The 17,729-nt window shown below is 39.8% G+C and overlaps 1 protein-coding gene across 1 annotated transcript in view; it reads left to right on the forward strand.

The window, feature by feature from the left end:
- LOC113169463 (zinc finger protein 236) overlaps nt 1–9,411 on the forward strand; it is a 38,869-nt gene extending 29,458 nt beyond the window's left edge. The window contains exons 22-28 of the mRNA XM_026370861.1: nt 99–542; nt 1,923–2,068; nt 5,065–5,296; nt 5,380–5,571; nt 6,278–6,436; nt 9,037–9,194; nt 9,328–9,411. Coding sequence (XP_026226646.1) covers nt 99–542; nt 1,923–2,068; nt 5,065–5,296; nt 5,380–5,571; nt 6,278–6,436; nt 9,037–9,194; nt 9,328–9,411 — 1,415 coding nt within the window. The remainder of the gene's footprint in view (nt 1–98; nt 543–1,922; nt 2,069–5,064; nt 5,297–5,379; nt 5,572–6,277; nt 6,437–9,036; nt 9,195–9,327) is intronic.
- Nucleotides 9,412–17,729: the final 8,318 nt, after the last annotated feature.

The raw sequence follows: 17,729 nt of genomic DNA on the forward strand, positions 1-17,729 counted from the left end.
TTACACCACTGCTTATGTAACAGACCCAGAAGACTTCTCAATTTTTCTCAAAGAGACAACACGTTCATATTAACACCACACTCTTCTTGTCTCTGCAGGTCAGAAACTGTTCAGCTGTCACATGTGCAACACATCCTTCTCTACAAAGGGCAGTTTAAAGGTACACATGCGCCTCCACACCGGCTCCAAGCCCTTCAAATGCCCCTTTTGCGAACTCCGCTTCAGAACGTCTGGCCACCGCAAAACCCACATCCAGTGCCACTTACGACCAAACAGTGACATCCGCAAGTCCAAGCGGGCCGCTTTGTCTGCAGGTCAGAACGGCCAGGCACAAGATCCAGGGACTGGACAGGTTGTGGCACCAGGCCAGGGCCAGCGGCCAGGTCCTTCAGAACCTCTTCAACCTGTAGGTCTGCTACAAACACAGAACTCAGACCCCAACATTTACCTCCCAACGGGCCAAGTCCTGACAGGACAGTTTGACCAGAATCTGCTGCAACCAGGGCTGGTGGGACAGGCTATCCTGCCTGCCTCTATGTCAGGTAAGGACTGTGAATAGGTAAACAACACAAAGAGAAAAATAGTTTGTCAGGAATTTTGTTTGTTATACTTTTATTAACATGTTAGCAAGCAGAACTTTGAGAGGATGAAATAAACCAAGACCATAAATCTCAGTAGAAAATCGACATTTATGTATTAACACCTGTTAATAAATGTTGCTGGGTCCCTGTGTGGACCAGCGAGGCATTATATTGGCATTTACTCCTAATGCTAAAGTTTAAGGGTGCAAGAGCTCTGTTGCTCATGATGAGATGAATTACATCACAATGCCTGATGAGGCCCACAGTGAGAGGAAGAAGGTACCTTATCACCACTAACCACATTCTGTATACTTTCTATCTACCAATCACAGGACACCATTTATCATTTTCAGGACAGGTCTTTCTTTATGTGATACGAAAAATCTGCCAAAAAAAGCCTCTAAACTTTCACTTGTGTTGTTTGTATTCAGCTCAGATAAAACATACACTTATCTTCCTGGCCTCTCTGAAACAGGCTTTCACACTTCAACAATTGAGCATTAAAGGTTGTTCTGTGTGTTTATCAAATAGCTTAGTTCTTGAATATATATGTATCTCTAAAAAGTGATAAAGGGAATGTTACTAAGCCTCATTATGATAGATAGTGTCACCTATCCACAACAAAATGGTAAGTTTAACTAAGAAGTTGCAGATAAGAAAGTAGTTAGATATTTAGATTGGCACCCTTTGCTCAAGTTTGGACTTGCTCTTTTTATTCCCAGAAAACTAAGTACTAGAACAGTTTTTAATGTAAAACAAACAAATCTATAAAAAAAAATTAAGCTTCTTGGTTCGGTCCTGATGCTGCTACTAATGCTTAATGAGGATCTTAGAGAGCAGCTGTGGTTTGTGAATGCAGCACCATGCACATTTGTTCTCCAAGAACTCGGTTCACGATTCAGTTTGTGAATTTCTATGCTCAGTTCACTGCAAGAAAAACTCTCTCCTGTTGTCATCTGGGGACAAACTGAATACATTTTCTTTGTTGTCTCACACTCTTTTGAAGTACTCCTACTACAAAGCTTTTTATTTTTTTTACTTCAGCAAAAACCATAAGAGTGTTTTGGTAGCTCAGAAATCCAGCAGTGCAGGATCATTGCTGTATGTCATACCTTCGCATCTGGACTTTGACAGTTTGAGCTCTTTGGAGCAGTAGCTTGAATATTTGTTTGTTTTCTGTCATATGATAATACTGTGTGCTGAGCTGAACCTGCTGTGTAAACACATGTTGACACAAGAAAAACTGTACTTTCTGTTCTTTTGTTTTCTACAAGGTTAATTAACTCAATATTTGCATAAAATAGGAAATATCTGAGTGTGTGTGTTTGTGTGTGTGCACAGCTGCAGGAGACCTGACTGTGTCTCTCCCAGACGGCCTCACCACACTGGATGGCATCCACCTACAGTTGACACCCGCCAACCTGGTGTGCCCCAATGTCCAGATCTCCGGCATCGACACCAGCAACATCAACAACATCACACTACAGGTAACACACAGCTATCCACACATGTCATCAACTTATATGGAAAATAAGAATAAGGTTCATGAATTTAGACTTTTTCTGTTGGTCATGAATCATGTTCTTAGATCTATACATTGTCTTTTGTTTATCTGGGATCTGGGCGCATCCCTCTCCCCATCGTTTTCGAGCTCCTCCAGTGGATTTCTGCTCCCTCTTTAACACAGTGGTTTGGTTTAATGTTGTACTGTTGATGCTGCACCAATCCTCCTGTGAATCTCACGCTCGGTTTACCCTCAGTCATGAACAAGACAGCAAAATACTTAAACTGCTCCAGTTGTAGAAGCAACTCCCTCTTATTCTCAACCCTTAGAGAACAATGCACAGATTTCTGGCAGGGAACCACTGGCCTCAGACTTGCTGAGGCCGCTTCACATTCAGCGCCAGTGCATGCTGAAAGTCACAGTCTGATGAAGCCAGCAGAACCACATGACTGAAGCACACATTCTGAAGACCTCTTAAGGGACAACAACCAAACCAAACCAACACCAACAGGGAGCGTGCCAAGAATACAGACTCAAGTCTTCACTCCATACAAGGCTTGGATGCCTCGTAACATCGGTCCTGGCATCCTATACTCCCCCACAAGACCCCTTAAGGGACATGGGTGTAGGCCTTCTCCAAATTCACAAAGCACTTGTAGACTGGATGGGCAAACTCCAGTAGCCTTACTTTTACTACAGTTCTTAATTTCTTCACCAAATACATTTTTTCTGTAGGGATTTGCAGCTTTTTTTTGTTTTTACCTAGAACACAGTCTGAATCACCAGTGAAAAAACTAATCTGCTCTATTCTACAACTTGAATTGATAGGTACATAATCAAAAGCATGTCTATTTCCTACTGTTGAAATATGATTCATGAGATAACTAGTGTTGATGTATGAATTACATAACATACATTGAGCTAGACATGATGGCTGCATCACTTCACACTTTCTTTGCTTAATTGAGGCCAGTAATTTGACCCTTCTGAAACAGATTAACATCTTTTCTACGACCACATGATGTGTCTGTGTTAAATAACTTGTTGCCTGCCATTCAGTTATTATCCAAAGGGAGGCCCTTACCTATAGCCTTATAGACTATATAACTTCGTTATATAGGTGGGGACTTTGTTTTTGAACGGGCAGTGTATAACATTTAGTAGGGAAGAAATAACATACTGCCAATTTGAATTAATTAAACATGTGTTTGTCATTCTTTGCTTTAATTTGAAGTGCTGAACCTCATTTAATTGCAGGCTTTAAATACATTTTTAAATAATGTAAAGGCCTCTTTCCCTAATAACACCACGAGGCTTTACTTCCTCTATTTTCATAATATTTATCATTTAATTGAGCAGAATAGAACTTAATCAGCACACTTCATAATTCATAATTATTCCTTGGGTGTGTATCAATTTATCCAAACCATTTAATTTCGTTAGGTAAACAGGTTGGTGAAAAGTGTGAGAAATGGTTTATGGATGCGCTGATGCATGATCTGCTTTCTTTTTTGGTAGAATAATTCTTTAAAAATCCCACCTGAATGCTTTAATTACACATTAAATATAAAACATTCCAACCTCCATCAGCCAATGATAAACACTTGTGTGATGTGCTTAAGAGGATTTCTGTTAAGAACTGTTAATGTTAAGAGTTATAGTCCACTGAGAGTAGTATAAGTGTTTGTTTTTTTATTTATTCAAGGCACAGGACAGAGACCCAAGAATGAGGTGAAATGGACAGCTGCATGTCTGTTTTTTTTTTTTAATAATTTTTTATTTTACTTGGATCTGTACAGTCTGTCCTCTTAGTCATAAGTCAGTCTAATCTGAACAGAGACACTATACACGTTTTTTAGATTCAATGTGAATAGCACTGTTCCAGAGTTGATGTTATGCGTTGACGTTCATCACAAATAAATAATAGAAAAAATATCAACTTATTTTAATGTCAGTAAAAGTAGTTTGCACATCAATGGGTACAAAGTCAATAAAACTATGTATTCGTAATTGTATGGTGCTAAAATATTTGCAAATTGAGCAGTTGCTCACCTGGTGCATAGGCCAAAGAGGTTATATGTGCTGTAGTGGGTTTTTTTGTGCCCCAACCGCACACTGCCTCTCATTCCATAGAATATGCACTGTGTGTGTAAACTGCATTTCCAAAACAATTACCCTTTAAATTGCACAAAAAAGGAATCATAATAAGTGTGGATTATCCATTGATACATTTTTCTGTGTCACCATCAATATATTTTTTGTTATAATGAAAGGGGCCTGGTGCTACAGTGTTGATTTGGTCTGTAGGGGGTCCCACTCTGTCACACTTTGAAAACCCTTGCACTAGACCAAGGGAGCAGTCTAATGAAATCCTTCAGTCCCACAAGAGCACCAGAATGAAATTCAACAGAGCTGTAGTAGAGACTGTGATGAGTTTTGTTCAGCCAGCTGTAAAAGTAATAAATGAAAATGTTGTTTTCAACAGATCTGATCTGCACGCTATCTATTCAGTTTCTGTGTTTGTTTGTTTAAGTGGAATTTGAATATTGGAATTTGTTCGTGCAATGTCAATCTTGACATCCCCTAACGAAACTCATAGGTCTTTTTCATATCCTCCACAGTGGTGCATTGTTTGCAAGGCATTTCATCCTTGACAGTTTAAAGAACATTACTTCTTATCTTGTACACATGTTCTTGTCAATTCTAAATACTGCAACTATCCGATGCTGTAACAGTGCAGTATAGTGTAAATAATACTGGCACCAATGTTCAAGAAAAGTGTGATTTTTTTAGCCCGATACATAAATATAAACATACTTTAACTAGAATAAAAAGAGTCACCACACACTGCTAAAAAAGATCAGCCATCTTGCCTTAGGCTGTTGTTGTTTCCTCATAAATGTATATTAGTTTAGTTTCTCTCCTTCTCCTCCTCAACAGCCTTTCACTCCAACTAAAGTAGCTCTTTCTCCTTCTCAGATTGACCATGCCCTCCTCCAGCAGACGTTACAGCAGGGAGGTCTTCTCTCTCAGCCCCTGGGCGTTGACACTGGCCTTGTCTCCCACTCCGGCAGCCAGCTCATGTCTACCACTGACCCTTCGGTGTCCGCCAATGTCGTCATCCACCCACTGACCAGTCTGGCCCTGCAGCCCTCCGCCATCACCCCGGCTCAGGTCACAATGGCGAGCCTCTCTGAGCAAGATACCGCAGGTACGTTTGCTGAAGAATATTAAACTTGGAGATTGTGTGTTACAGGCTGAAATACTGATCTATGTTTCCTGTGGATCCTGCAGGTACTCAAGACCTAAGCCATGTCATAGGCAGCTCTGGACTGGTAGCAGGAGGAAGCAGTGGTCAGGAAATCACACTGACTATCAACAATTCCAGCCTGACCCAAGCCCTAGCCCAGGTACAGGCCCAGGCCTCAGCTGCTGGTTCCAGCACAGCAGCAGGAAACCCTCAAGAGATCACTCTCACTATATCAGGTGGGGACCACTTTACACTGGACATCATGGGTACCATGCAGTCGCTCAGCTACATTGTATATACTAATTGTGTCTTAGCATCAAACAAAATCTCAGAAACACAGTTATTGGTTTCTTCACTCTGGTGTACACCCTTGCAAGTCACAACCCCTTTTATCAGTTTGAAGCTGCTTCACTAATCAAGATTAAAAGCCTCAGTGTTGAAGGCCATGAGTGATACACCTTCTTACATCATCTCTAACACATTGTTAAGCAGGGGATATAGATTATATTCACAGTGCAGTCATAGGTTGTGACTGTGTCGCTTTTTCTAAGCCCCCTTGAGTCCAAATAGATTATCCTTGGATGCATGACTGGAGCTGTATTCTCTTGGGGCATTACTTTGATTTTCTTTCATTCAGCATTTTGATTTGTTGTATTTTGATTTAAAATCTTTGGACCAAGGCAATAGCAAAGTAGTCTTGCTTGTGGCTGTAATTTTGATTTTCTCTCTATTGAAGCTGCACTAAGACATCCGTGGAGTTTTTTTCTGCTTTTTTCTGGCAAAAAAAGTGAGGGTAGCTCACAGTTTGTTTGAGTTCCAAGTTAATCGCTGATGCTATTTCAATTCTTTTTTTTTAGCGTCCCAAAAACTTTTCGTTTTCTTTCTTCTTTTTTTGAGGAGTAACAGTTAGAGTAACAGTTACTTTTGCTCATGCTTTTGCAGGCCAGGATCTTCTCTCCCAGCATAGCAACCCTAATGGTGCAGAGCTGAACAGCAGCATCAGGCTGGCGTCTCCACTCAATAGTCAGCCCACCAGTGCAACCCTGACTATCACCAATGACCAACTTCTACCTCAGAGCCCCACAAACACTGGATTGGCAGGTGAGGAGAGGCATCAGATGTATGTATCATATACTCTTATATTATTACTGAAAAGTCATACAATAAATATATATAAACTATTTAATCATGCAGTATATACAAAAATGGTACATTGTGTGGCATAAAGCAGGTTACATAAGATACTGGAGCTAGTACTACGAACAGGCTGCCAGTAGCACTCCACAAGTTGAAAATGATACACCTTTTTTTTTTTTTTTAATCAAAACCTCTATAAAGCTGATGCTTGTTGTTTCCCTTCTTTCCTTGTCTTGCAAGGCAACATCCCTTCTATTCTGCTGCTTGTTTTCTTTTAGTTTTAATTTTCATATAAATAACCATAGAGAGACATCAGGCTTTAGGATCACTTTACAGTTAGAGTTGTAGAAGTAGAAGTACAAGTGATCAAGCACATCTTACTCCCTTATTCAGTAAAACCAACTTGGAGTGAATTGTGCTGACATGGAGATAACCTCTACTCCCAGGTCACCGAGAACAGTAATTAGCTTAGATCAAATATCAACTCCAATATTAGCTATCCAGTGTAATTTAATCAGGTCGCCTGCCCCCTTTCTTAAAAAATAATTTATCAGAACAGGATAGAAAAGCCTCGCAGAAATCCATCATTACAAACATACTAACCTCTCTCATTCTGCCTGCTTTTATCAACACAATGCCACTCTACAAGGTGTCAAAAACACAAAACACAAAAAGCCATCTTTTGCCTGCATCCAGCCACACTTGGGGACCAGCTCCACTCACTCATAACATCACTTGACTCAAGGCCACCACTTTAGGCAAAGAGGATTTCAGCAAAGTGGGAGATACCCAGCTGGATGTTGTGCACGTATCACCACAGCAACCGACTTGAACAAAAGTGATGAAATTGCAAACCATTTGATGGAATGAGAGCGCATGCTAAGCAGGAGTTCTTTGTCTTTATTGTTGTAAGCCATGCGCTCGATCCCCTCGTTTACGAAGGAAACACTGTGCAGTTTTACCTCTCCCTGGTTTAAAAAAAAAACAGACGGTAGATTAAATTGGCAGAGCTCTGCCTATAACGTGTGAATAAACACAAAGCCTTTTCTTTTTATCAGATAGGACAGGTGGAGAGTGAAGAGTAGATGTCAAAGGGCAGTGATTTATAACGAGGATGAAAGGATAAATCATTCCAGGTGAAGGAGAGTGTTGTTCATTCACATGCTAAGACAGTGTTAGACTGAGAGTGAATAACACCAGTTAGGATAGAAACTTTTGCTCCGATTCCTTTAATGATTTAAAACAGGCTTCGCTTGCCACGAGCACAAGTGATAGAGCCCAGGATAAAACTAAGGCATTGATGGAAAAGCTCAAACAGTCTTTCGATCAATGCCCTTTGTGTGAAACAGCATCCTAAGGTGTGTGCCCCCATGAAAAGCTAAATTAGCTGCTAGACAGACTTTCAAGGTCGAATAAAATTAGCTACACAACAGAAATGCAAAAATGGTAAAAACTGAAAATATTCTCTTCTGTTGTGTCTATGGACGACTGCCCCGCCACATGTTGGCATGCTAATGTTTGCATGTGGTAAATAAGAAATGAGATAAACAAACTTTTGGGGTGTTCAGTCCAGTTGTTATTTTTAGAGGTGAAAATAAAAAAAAAATAACACACTACAAAATAAAATATATTCTAGTAACTGCACTATGAATCAGTTGTATTGTAGCAACATCATCTCATTAATAATGTCAATGGGCATCAAATCCTTGTAATGACACATCCGGACTTTGGATTTAATCTCACCTGACATATGTGTGGTATGTGACATGCAACTTGTTTAAATCAAATTTCCAGTCTCATCTCTCCTCTCTTCATTACCCTTCGCTCTCGGCTCAAGTGGAAAACATTCCCACAGCTTCACAGACACACACAGAGCTTCTTTGCTTTTGTTGATTAAGCTGGAGCATTCCTGTCACTCTGTATGCAAATGCAGCTCCTCTTGCTCTTTGGCTGATAAACTGCACAGAGCCCATATTGGCCTTTTTTATTTTTATTTTTTTATTTTTTTTTAATAAAATCTAATTTCAGCTAGTGCAGCACTAATATAATAGAGGTTCCTCCCAGACCAAACCTAATGAATATGTCATTACTATTTTCAGTCCGCATGCATTAAGCACCAATAGTGCTTTGGAAGGTGGCTGGTTCCAGTCACCTCAGCAAACACAGGCACATATATTTTGTGATCACAAAACAATCACAGACAATACAGGTACTGCAACCACTGGTCCAAAGTTCAAATTACATTGTGGCCTGTAGCCATAGAAACCTTTCTAGTACAACATGGGAGGATTTTATTTAACAACATATCCTGTAGATCTTGTTATGAAACCAGAAATGCTTTTGAAAACAAAATAGGTGCTATTTTTAACCCTAATTTATGCCAGTATGTTTGTCATCAAAAATGTAGTCCCCAGCCCCATTTCCAGCAAGTGCAGTCTGTGTACAGTATTGGCCACAATGGAAATGCAGCCAATGACTCTAGTGGTGAACTGTGCACTAGTTGTGTTTTATGGCAGTAAAAGCACAAGTCAATCTAATCTCTCTGTCATTCTTTCACTTGTCAGTAACCAGCCTGCCTCCTAGCACTACCTTGTCACACACTGCTGCATCTCACAGCCTAGTGATGTCACCAGGAGGCGTGGCCAGCGATGGCAGCGTAACACTGACCCTGGCAGATGCACAGGGTATGCTGGAAGGTGTCACTCTAAACCTCAATGCACAGGTAAAATGGGAAAAATGATCCACATCTGCTCATGACTCAGGACTGTAGTTCACTCGCATTCAAAATGTAGTGATGTAATTTTGAGTGTGTGAAGCTTGTCAGCTTCCTTACCAGAGCATATTTTAATCCTTAGGCTCAGACATTTCCTGCAGTGCTGAATGATTCCAGTCTTCCAGGACAGGCACCAAGTTCAGGTCAGCCCGTCATACTGGACTGACATGATAAAGTGATGGGTGTTAAAGATCAAGTGAGGAGCGGCTAACGAAAACATCATAGACCACAGCACGTTCTCGATCATACACATGAAGTAAGAGCACCTCACTTCTAACACCGTATGTTTGTAAAAAAGTAATATAATATAGCAAGCATTTTGGTCATCGTTTACAGTACCCGATCATTTGAGAGTGGGCAATTGTGTCAGGTGCATCCCATTGCCTTTCATTATCTGTGGTCAGAATGAGATTGGAGTCCACCTGAGTCAACTGAATTGATTGGATGTGGTTTAGTTTAGAGGCACACACCTGTGTATATAAGATCCCAAGGTGGACACTGGATGTTAGAAGTGCCAGCAACCTATGATGTTCAAGGAACTCTTTGTAGAGCGGATAAAATCCTTGGATTTCTATGGAAATATGCATCAGTAGACATTTTCCCTATTTTAAGACTAGACTAGACTGGCAGCCACGATTGTGTGTTGGAAGCAATGTGTGTCTTGTGTGTGACCCAGATTTCTGATGATGGCCATAAGGGTGGGAAGGATGCCCAGACTGAGGCTGATAATCGGAACCAGTGTTACTACTGTAATGAGGTGTGCCAGAATGCCAACACACTGCGACGGCACTGCAAGCAAGCCCACGGCAAGGACCGCTGTCATGTCTGCAGTCTGTGTAACAAGGCTTTCAAGCGAGCTACACATCTGAAGGTAAGAACTCCTGTAAACACAGTATGTCAGCCTTCTTTAAATTGATGCTGCTGATGCCTTATATTTTATGCCCACGATCCATCATTGATCCATGTCAATTAATTTCTACAAATAAAGCTGTCATGTACTAAATAAATAGTTTAGTTTATATTGTCACTCTCAACAACAAAACAAAACACTTAGGGTTGTTGAAGTGTTTCACAGCCGAATTAGGGAGAGGAACATGTGTGCTTCTCATTTCTTGTGATCCTCTTCATGTGGTTGAGACACTTGAGCACATAAATGCCAGGGCTCTCAGCTCAGTGGGAAAGAGCTGAAGGAGGATATGGTTTTATACATACACAATCTCTATCCCCCATTGTACGTCATGTTCCTAAGCTAAGGCCACCGTGCCACAGGCTTTTACTTTTGTTGATGTGCCTCAACATGCTGAGCAGTAATTGTCTCTCATAAAAGTAATAACACTGAGATTATGTGGGTGTCACAACAAGAGTGACTGTGCTTCATCTACTCCATTTCCCAAGAGTGCTCATTAGTCTGCCACAAGAACTTGGATGTGGATTTTAGATTTTTTTTTTTTTTTTTTTTGAAGGCCCGGTGGTGAGAAAGATAAATTGCTAACAATGTTATTTTTCATTGTGTTGGCCTGTGTATAATTTTCAATTTAATTAGAGCCAGACAACCAAAATTATGGCTCTGTAATTTAGGAACAGGGAAAATATTTATTAATAAAGTTTTAGAATTAATTGCACTAGGGGCGTCTGCTAGATAGGTCAGGAAACATCAGGAAACTCTCACAGGGTAGAAGTACAGTTTTTACATTATAGCAAAAAGCCAAACAACTGGTGGGGTATATTGTTCCACTGTGAGGAGTCATATTATCTACAGCCTTGATCTACTTTCACCCAGTCACTTCAAATAGTTGTTGTCTACAGTACATAGACATTCGCAATCAAATGATAATACATAATATAATATTTCGATACAACTCTCTTCTCTTTCTGCTATGCTGCAAGTTTGAGGTTACAACAATTCAAGTCAATTAGTTAAACATAAAGACTGGAAAAAAGGGAAAGAATTAGCTTGAAAATGTAACCAAATCCACCTAATTACTAAATATGTTAGATGTGATCTGTTTAAGCCATACAATCATAGTGTACAAAGTTGAGATTTTAACTTACCTTGATATGTAGCAAAAATATGAGTCTGAGTCGTATTAGTGACATCCTCATCTTACTCTCAGCAATAAAGGAGCTGAGCATACAACAATCTTGCCATCTACCTTTCCATCTGTCAGACAGTTCCTAGGTCTTACAGTAAAACTGCGAAGGACAAACTTTTTTTTTTTTTATTGTGACCAAGATGAGTAAAGCAGATGATAAAAGGAAACACAGTCATCATTGTATATTTGAAGTTATGTTTTTTAATCCGAGTTGCAATGTTTTGACTTAACTTACCCAAGGCACCTTCAATAAATACTGCCTCTGTAATGACCCAAAGTCCCTCCAGACTTTATTTCCTTATGAATGTGCTATAGTTACAGCATAACCACTGTTGCTCTTCTCCCTATCGACAGTTCTATTATACCTTTGTTTTCATTGACTTTATTTACCGGGCTGCATAGCTGCAGGTTCAGTATTATCATTGGGAGCCTGGTCACCTTTCACTACATGTCAATCATGGCTTTCATTATTCTGATGCACACCAACACACAACACCATGAGCTGCTATTCTTATTTCTACAGAATAATTTTCTTCTTGAAAAGGGAGAGAGTTTGAAGCACAAGAATACAGTATGCGAGTAGTCACTCAAACATATAATTATTAATGACTATAGATGCCCACCCAGTGTTTAATTTGAGATTTTTACATGTTATTTTTCTAAACATTTTCTATATCCTACTGTGTGTTGGAGATTAGTGCCATTATACTAAAGCTAGACCAAAGTGTTACCCACCCAGATCTTTCACATCCTTGAATACCAAGATTGGTATCGGTTATACATTCCCCTCTGAAAGTGACAAGGCTACTTTTACTGTGCACTGGACACATCTGGAGTTGAGATCAAATGATGGATATGAGACAGAAGTTCTGATTTTCAGTATTGATTTGATGCCCCGATACATTAAACAACACAGAAGACAGCTTTTATTGCATGTCTGATGACCGAAATTGTGAGTGAGCTAAAGTTTTGGAATTTGCAGACAAGTTCTTTTCGTATACCTCGTACTGTTTTCATCAGGAGTTGTCACGTCACGTTACATGTTTAGTAAGCCTCTTCCAGAAGCAGCCACAGAAACCCAAGCCTTGATACTAACTTCACCAAGCTTCACAGATATGTTTGTGTGGTTTGGACCAAGAGTGGGTCCTCATGAGTGACTTTAATCAAATATTAAGGTCGCTCATGAATAATATTTTAGCTAATGGAATACCAGATTGTAAGGGATAAACAACGAAAATAACTGAATTTTGTCAGAGTGATCCATTTCTGAACACAACCATTTATCGTGGCATTTTTTGTTTTTCATTTATTTACATATTGCATGGGTTAACAGAGCACATCATAAACAACCCCAGAAGAAAGGTAAGTCTCTTTGTTTCAGGTCTTTCAAGGGCAAAATGGCAGACATCTCTGTGCAGTCCACGTATGGACAGATTTGTTTGCCAGACTGTAATGCTCAAATTGATTTTCATCTTTTTGTGTGTCTGTCTACAGGAACACGAGCGAGTGCACCAGCCGGGGCCGTCACCCAGCTCCCAAAAACCTAGAGTGTTCAACTGTTCCTCTTGTGTGAAGGCCTTCGCAAAGCGCAGCCAGCTGGAGAGACACAACCGAACACACACAGGTAAGAGGATTATGGGACAAGTTTGCACGGTGGATGTCATCAGCAGAATCACAGCAATGTGATTGAAAATAAAATAACTCTATAATTATTTCAAACTATATCTGTGGAGCCCCATTAAATAAACAACAATATTCTGAAATCATTAAAAAAGAATCAGCTCAAATAATTATTGTGAAATGTTATTAAATCACTTTTTCTTACAGATTCAGATTTACTTCAAAATGCTATTATCTTCTTAATGCCTTTTTATATATATATATATATATATATATATTTCAATTGTATGCACACTAAGGAGCTTTATAAATAGTTAGTAAAGATGTTTACTGAACACTCTTGTTCAACACAAGCGTGTCATATCGTACAGCTGAGAGGTTTAGGGAACAGGTGTTGATAAAGACAAAGATTTGCACATATGTGGGTCAAATCTGCAGTATGTGTAATTGTTTTATCACGTGTGTGTTGCATGGTTCACATACTGCCTCTCAGAAATTCCACAGTGGATTTCTGCATCAACGTGCTTGCGATAAAATGTCGCACTGACAGGGATAAAAACAAATTGTGTTCTCCACAACAGGGCCGCTGTTTTTCCCCAGATTACACTGCTGTTTCTGCAAAGCAGCTGAAAATTCCTCAGTTCACCCACAGAAACATTTTTCCTATGTTTTCCCTCATGAGTAATTATGAACAGGTAAAAAGAAAAGCGTTCAATGAGAAGAGTCCTGACATAGTGCTGAACAACATAGTAAAAAAAAAAAAAGAAGCAGATACTAAAACAGGATCCTACTCAGATGATATGATGTTTGCATCTATCAGCGTTCCCTTTCATACTCACTAACTCATACATTCACACAGACCCCGCTAATCAGCAGTTAAATGCACTGAAAGCCTCATTTGTATGTGAAATCCCGGGCACCCAGACATGATTATCAGCCCTCAGAGTACATAAAGAAACTGTTCTGTTGGCCTATTATCCTTTGAATAGACTCATTTGAATACTGTTAATGGAGATTCTGATTGAACCATTTACATTCTGGTTCATCTCACAACCTTTCAGTGTCAGTTTTTCTGTTTTTTTCTTTTTTTTTCTCTAAGCAACATTGAAAAAAAAGTTACAAGGACAAAACCTCTATTCTTAGCTTTTGCCAGACACTTAAAGAACGTGAGTAGAATGGCAGGGCGTCAGAAGGAAAAGTGACTCAGGTTGTGAAGCCAACACTTTCTGTTGTCCCTGCTCTGTCATTTTTATCAGAGGATATCAACACACCATGGCCTGTATGTGTGTGTTTAAAATAAACATCCCAATAACTAATTTACATCTAAGTTTTTATAGTTTTTTTTCTTAATAAAATCATTGTATTGCTTCTTATTTAAACCATTAAAATATGGAAATAATATAAAATGAGGTCAGCCACAGAATATTCACAAACAACAATGAAACTTGAATTGAATGAAACAAAAAATCTTGATTTTCCCAATTGCAGATACAGTACTCCATACTCTTCTTAACATTTTGATATCTTTGGTTATTAGACTGTTTGTTGGGAAAAGAAAGCAAGACATTATGAAGTTGAGGTGTTGTTATAGTCACTCTTCACATTTTGTTGACCACACAATCAAATCCTGTTTAAAATTCTAGAAAATTGAGGACTTGTTTTATAAATCTGTTTTCTTAAGTAGCTTGAAGCTTTATTTTCAGTGTTTCCACTAATTAACTTAACTGTACGTTGCATTTAGAGTTTGATGCCTGCAGCACACTCACAAAATGTTGGTACAGAGGCAGCATGACACTGAAAAGTATCAAAATATTTAATTTAACAGTGGTCTGGATGATTCTAAATGTAGCAGGTCAATTAGTAACAGGTGAGGTTATTATGATGGGTGTAAAAGCAAACACAGATGGATTGTGGATCGCCACTTTGTGCCAAACTACATGACTAATTGTCAGTCAGCTTCAATAAAATATTTCTCAATGCAAGTTTGCAAAGACTTTATGTCTTTCACCATCTATAATGTGTAATATTGTTATAACATTCAGGATGTCCAGCAAAATCTTGCATGAAAGCAAAGGGAGGAAGCCGCTGTTGAATATGCATCACCATTGAGCTCTCAGGCAGCATTGCATGAGAAACCATCATGCAACCATGATATACATAGCTACATGGGCTTGGGGAGTACTTTGAAAAGCCGTTATCAATTAATACAGTCCACTTCTGCATCCAGTAATGTATCCTGAAACTATTACTCTAGGAAAAAGCCAGATGTTAGCTTAGCTTAGCATTAAGTTCTGTGCAGAAACACTGCAGAGTTCTGTGGGCCGAATCTCATCTGATAAGGACCAAAAGACAGTGGAAACATGTCCTGTGGTCCATGTTTTGGCTTGTTTTTGGAAAAAACAATGGGGTCTCTGTGCCAAAGACAACTAAAGATCAATTAAAGGTGCCAAACCCAGCACTGTGTGAATGCACATCACTGCAGAACAGTTTATTGGAATTTTAGAGACATACGCTACCATCAAAGTAACAGGAAGTCTGTGGATATTTGATATACTCTTGTTGTGACAAATAAAATGAGTGTAATTGAATGGAATGTGGCAATATAGGAGACTGAATCACTTCTATTTGCATAATGGTATTTAAAAAATACAATATTGAATATTTCATATCCTTTTTGGCTAATGGAGGTTATAGATTGAACAGCTAATTTGTCACATTACAGACTGTCAAAGTCCAATAATCTCAACCATAGTAGCATTTATTTACCGTAATGACACAAAAGTTCAATACCATATATCACAATTACTCTGACAGAGGTTTAATCAGGTAGAAAAGTGCTAAATGCAGCACAAGGAAACTAACTGTGGCTCTGTGTGTTTATACAGGCGAGCGTCCCTTCAAGTGCAATCAGTGCGACAAGGCCTTCAACCAGAAAAGTGCTTTGCAGGTCCACATGGTCAAACACACTGGAAAGAAGCCCTTCAAGTGTGAGGTGTGCAGCATCAGGTTCACCCAAAAGAGCAACATGAAACACCACATGAAGAGGTCCCACGGCTACGGTGAGCAGCTGACGAATCCCAAATAACAACACTGGTGTATATCAGAATCATTGTGGGTTTCAAGTAAAACTTTCCTCTCACCAAAGGTTGGTGAATGAGGTTCAAGTGTTATAATGAGGTCCACTTTTCCACCATGTCTGTCATGGCCATGTCACGATCCACATTTCCCCACACACTGTAATGTTCACTGCATTTGTGAGGCACAGCACATTTAAAAGGTGTCTCTGATCGCTGCTGAGTGGCAGTGTTGGCTTTCCCCCTCTGGATCATTAACTACCGTTTCTCTCCTTTTCAAATTTTTTTCCTGTCAGTACCTCTTCACTTGATGATCCTTCTCATTATCTGTTGAGAAGGACCCTCACAATGGCAGCGCGCCGTACCCCCTCGCGCTCATCATTGTGTATGCGCGTTCACGCCCCCATCTCACAGGCGAGGCGATACTGTAGAGCGGCAAAACTGTGATGACAGGTTCATCGACTTTGTTCACTCGAAGCTGCCGGCGCAGCTTCCTCTTTGATAACAGCCAGGTGGATGTGGGGAATGTTAAGTCGTTACTTCTTCCTGACAGCCATGGTTAAAGTTCAGGCTGTGGCTGCCCTTTGGTTAACCTTGGACAAGATCGTGGCCAACACACACTCCTCTTGTTATTCATTTCATTCAAGCATTCCACATTGCACACTGGCAGTCACTTATTGAAGATGACCTGGGGAGGAGAGCACTGCTGACAGATCTGTTCTACTTATCCAACTTGAATACCAACTCCACAAAAGCTTCCAATCAGGTCCACTCTCTGGGTGGGTGTAGATAATTTAAAAAGTCATGTCTGAGCGTCTCTCTTCTGTAGTGTCCCCAGGGATATTGCTCAGACTTTATAAGGTTAGAGAACACTGATTTCCCTTTTTCAAGGTTTTCTGTGGTCATTAAAATCCCATGAGAGTCTTATAAATCAAAAATGCGTTTCCACGTCAGGTAATGTTTCGCGAATGTGTTCAATATCGTTAAACTTATGGAAATGACATTCAGTTTTAAATCCGACTTTGATGCGCTCGCAAGGTTGCACAGACACTATCCCAACTGTGTCAACACTTGTTTTTTTGATCTGAGATCAGACACACACGGAGTTCAAACCTCACAGTTAAAGCTCCCCGATGTGCCTGCATGCTAAAGTGGGATCTGAAAAGACAACTACAGGCTTGTCTTTGTTATGGCTTCTCGCCGATTCTGTCACGCAACATCTCTTTGACACGAAGCGCAGTTTGAAGCCTCTCTGGCACCAAGTGACCATGGTACTCTAGAAATTCACAGAAGTCAGAAGTAGGTTGGCGGTTTCAGCCATGTAATGTCCTTCTCTAATAAATAATAATAAATTGCTAATTTTTGGAGCCATGCTCACCGTGGACTGTAACGTCCCAGTGTACTGACATGAAATTTTGGACAGACATTTCTTCTCAGAGGACATAACCTCATGACTTCTGTGATGCCAGACTTTTCATATAACGTCACAAGGAGGTCCCAGTTTTCACTTACTGTGTGAAATTTCTCAGTATCCACAAGATGGAATGGAGAAAGTCATGGTTCTCAGGTGACTTTTTTTTGGCACCATCATCGGGTTAAAAATGTCAATTTTCAATCCATTGTCTGGCCTGCAGCAGTAGAACAACTGTTCTGCACTCACTGTATGGTACTTTATTGTTATTTTAAGCTGAAAGCCA

The sequence above is a fragment of the Anabas testudineus genome, chromosome 16 (genome assembly GCF_900324465.2).
Source record: "Anabas testudineus chromosome 16, fAnaTes1.2, whole genome shotgun sequence".
NCBI classification, from domain to species: domain Eukaryota; kingdom Metazoa; phylum Chordata; class Actinopteri; order Anabantiformes; family Anabantidae; genus Anabas; species Anabas testudineus.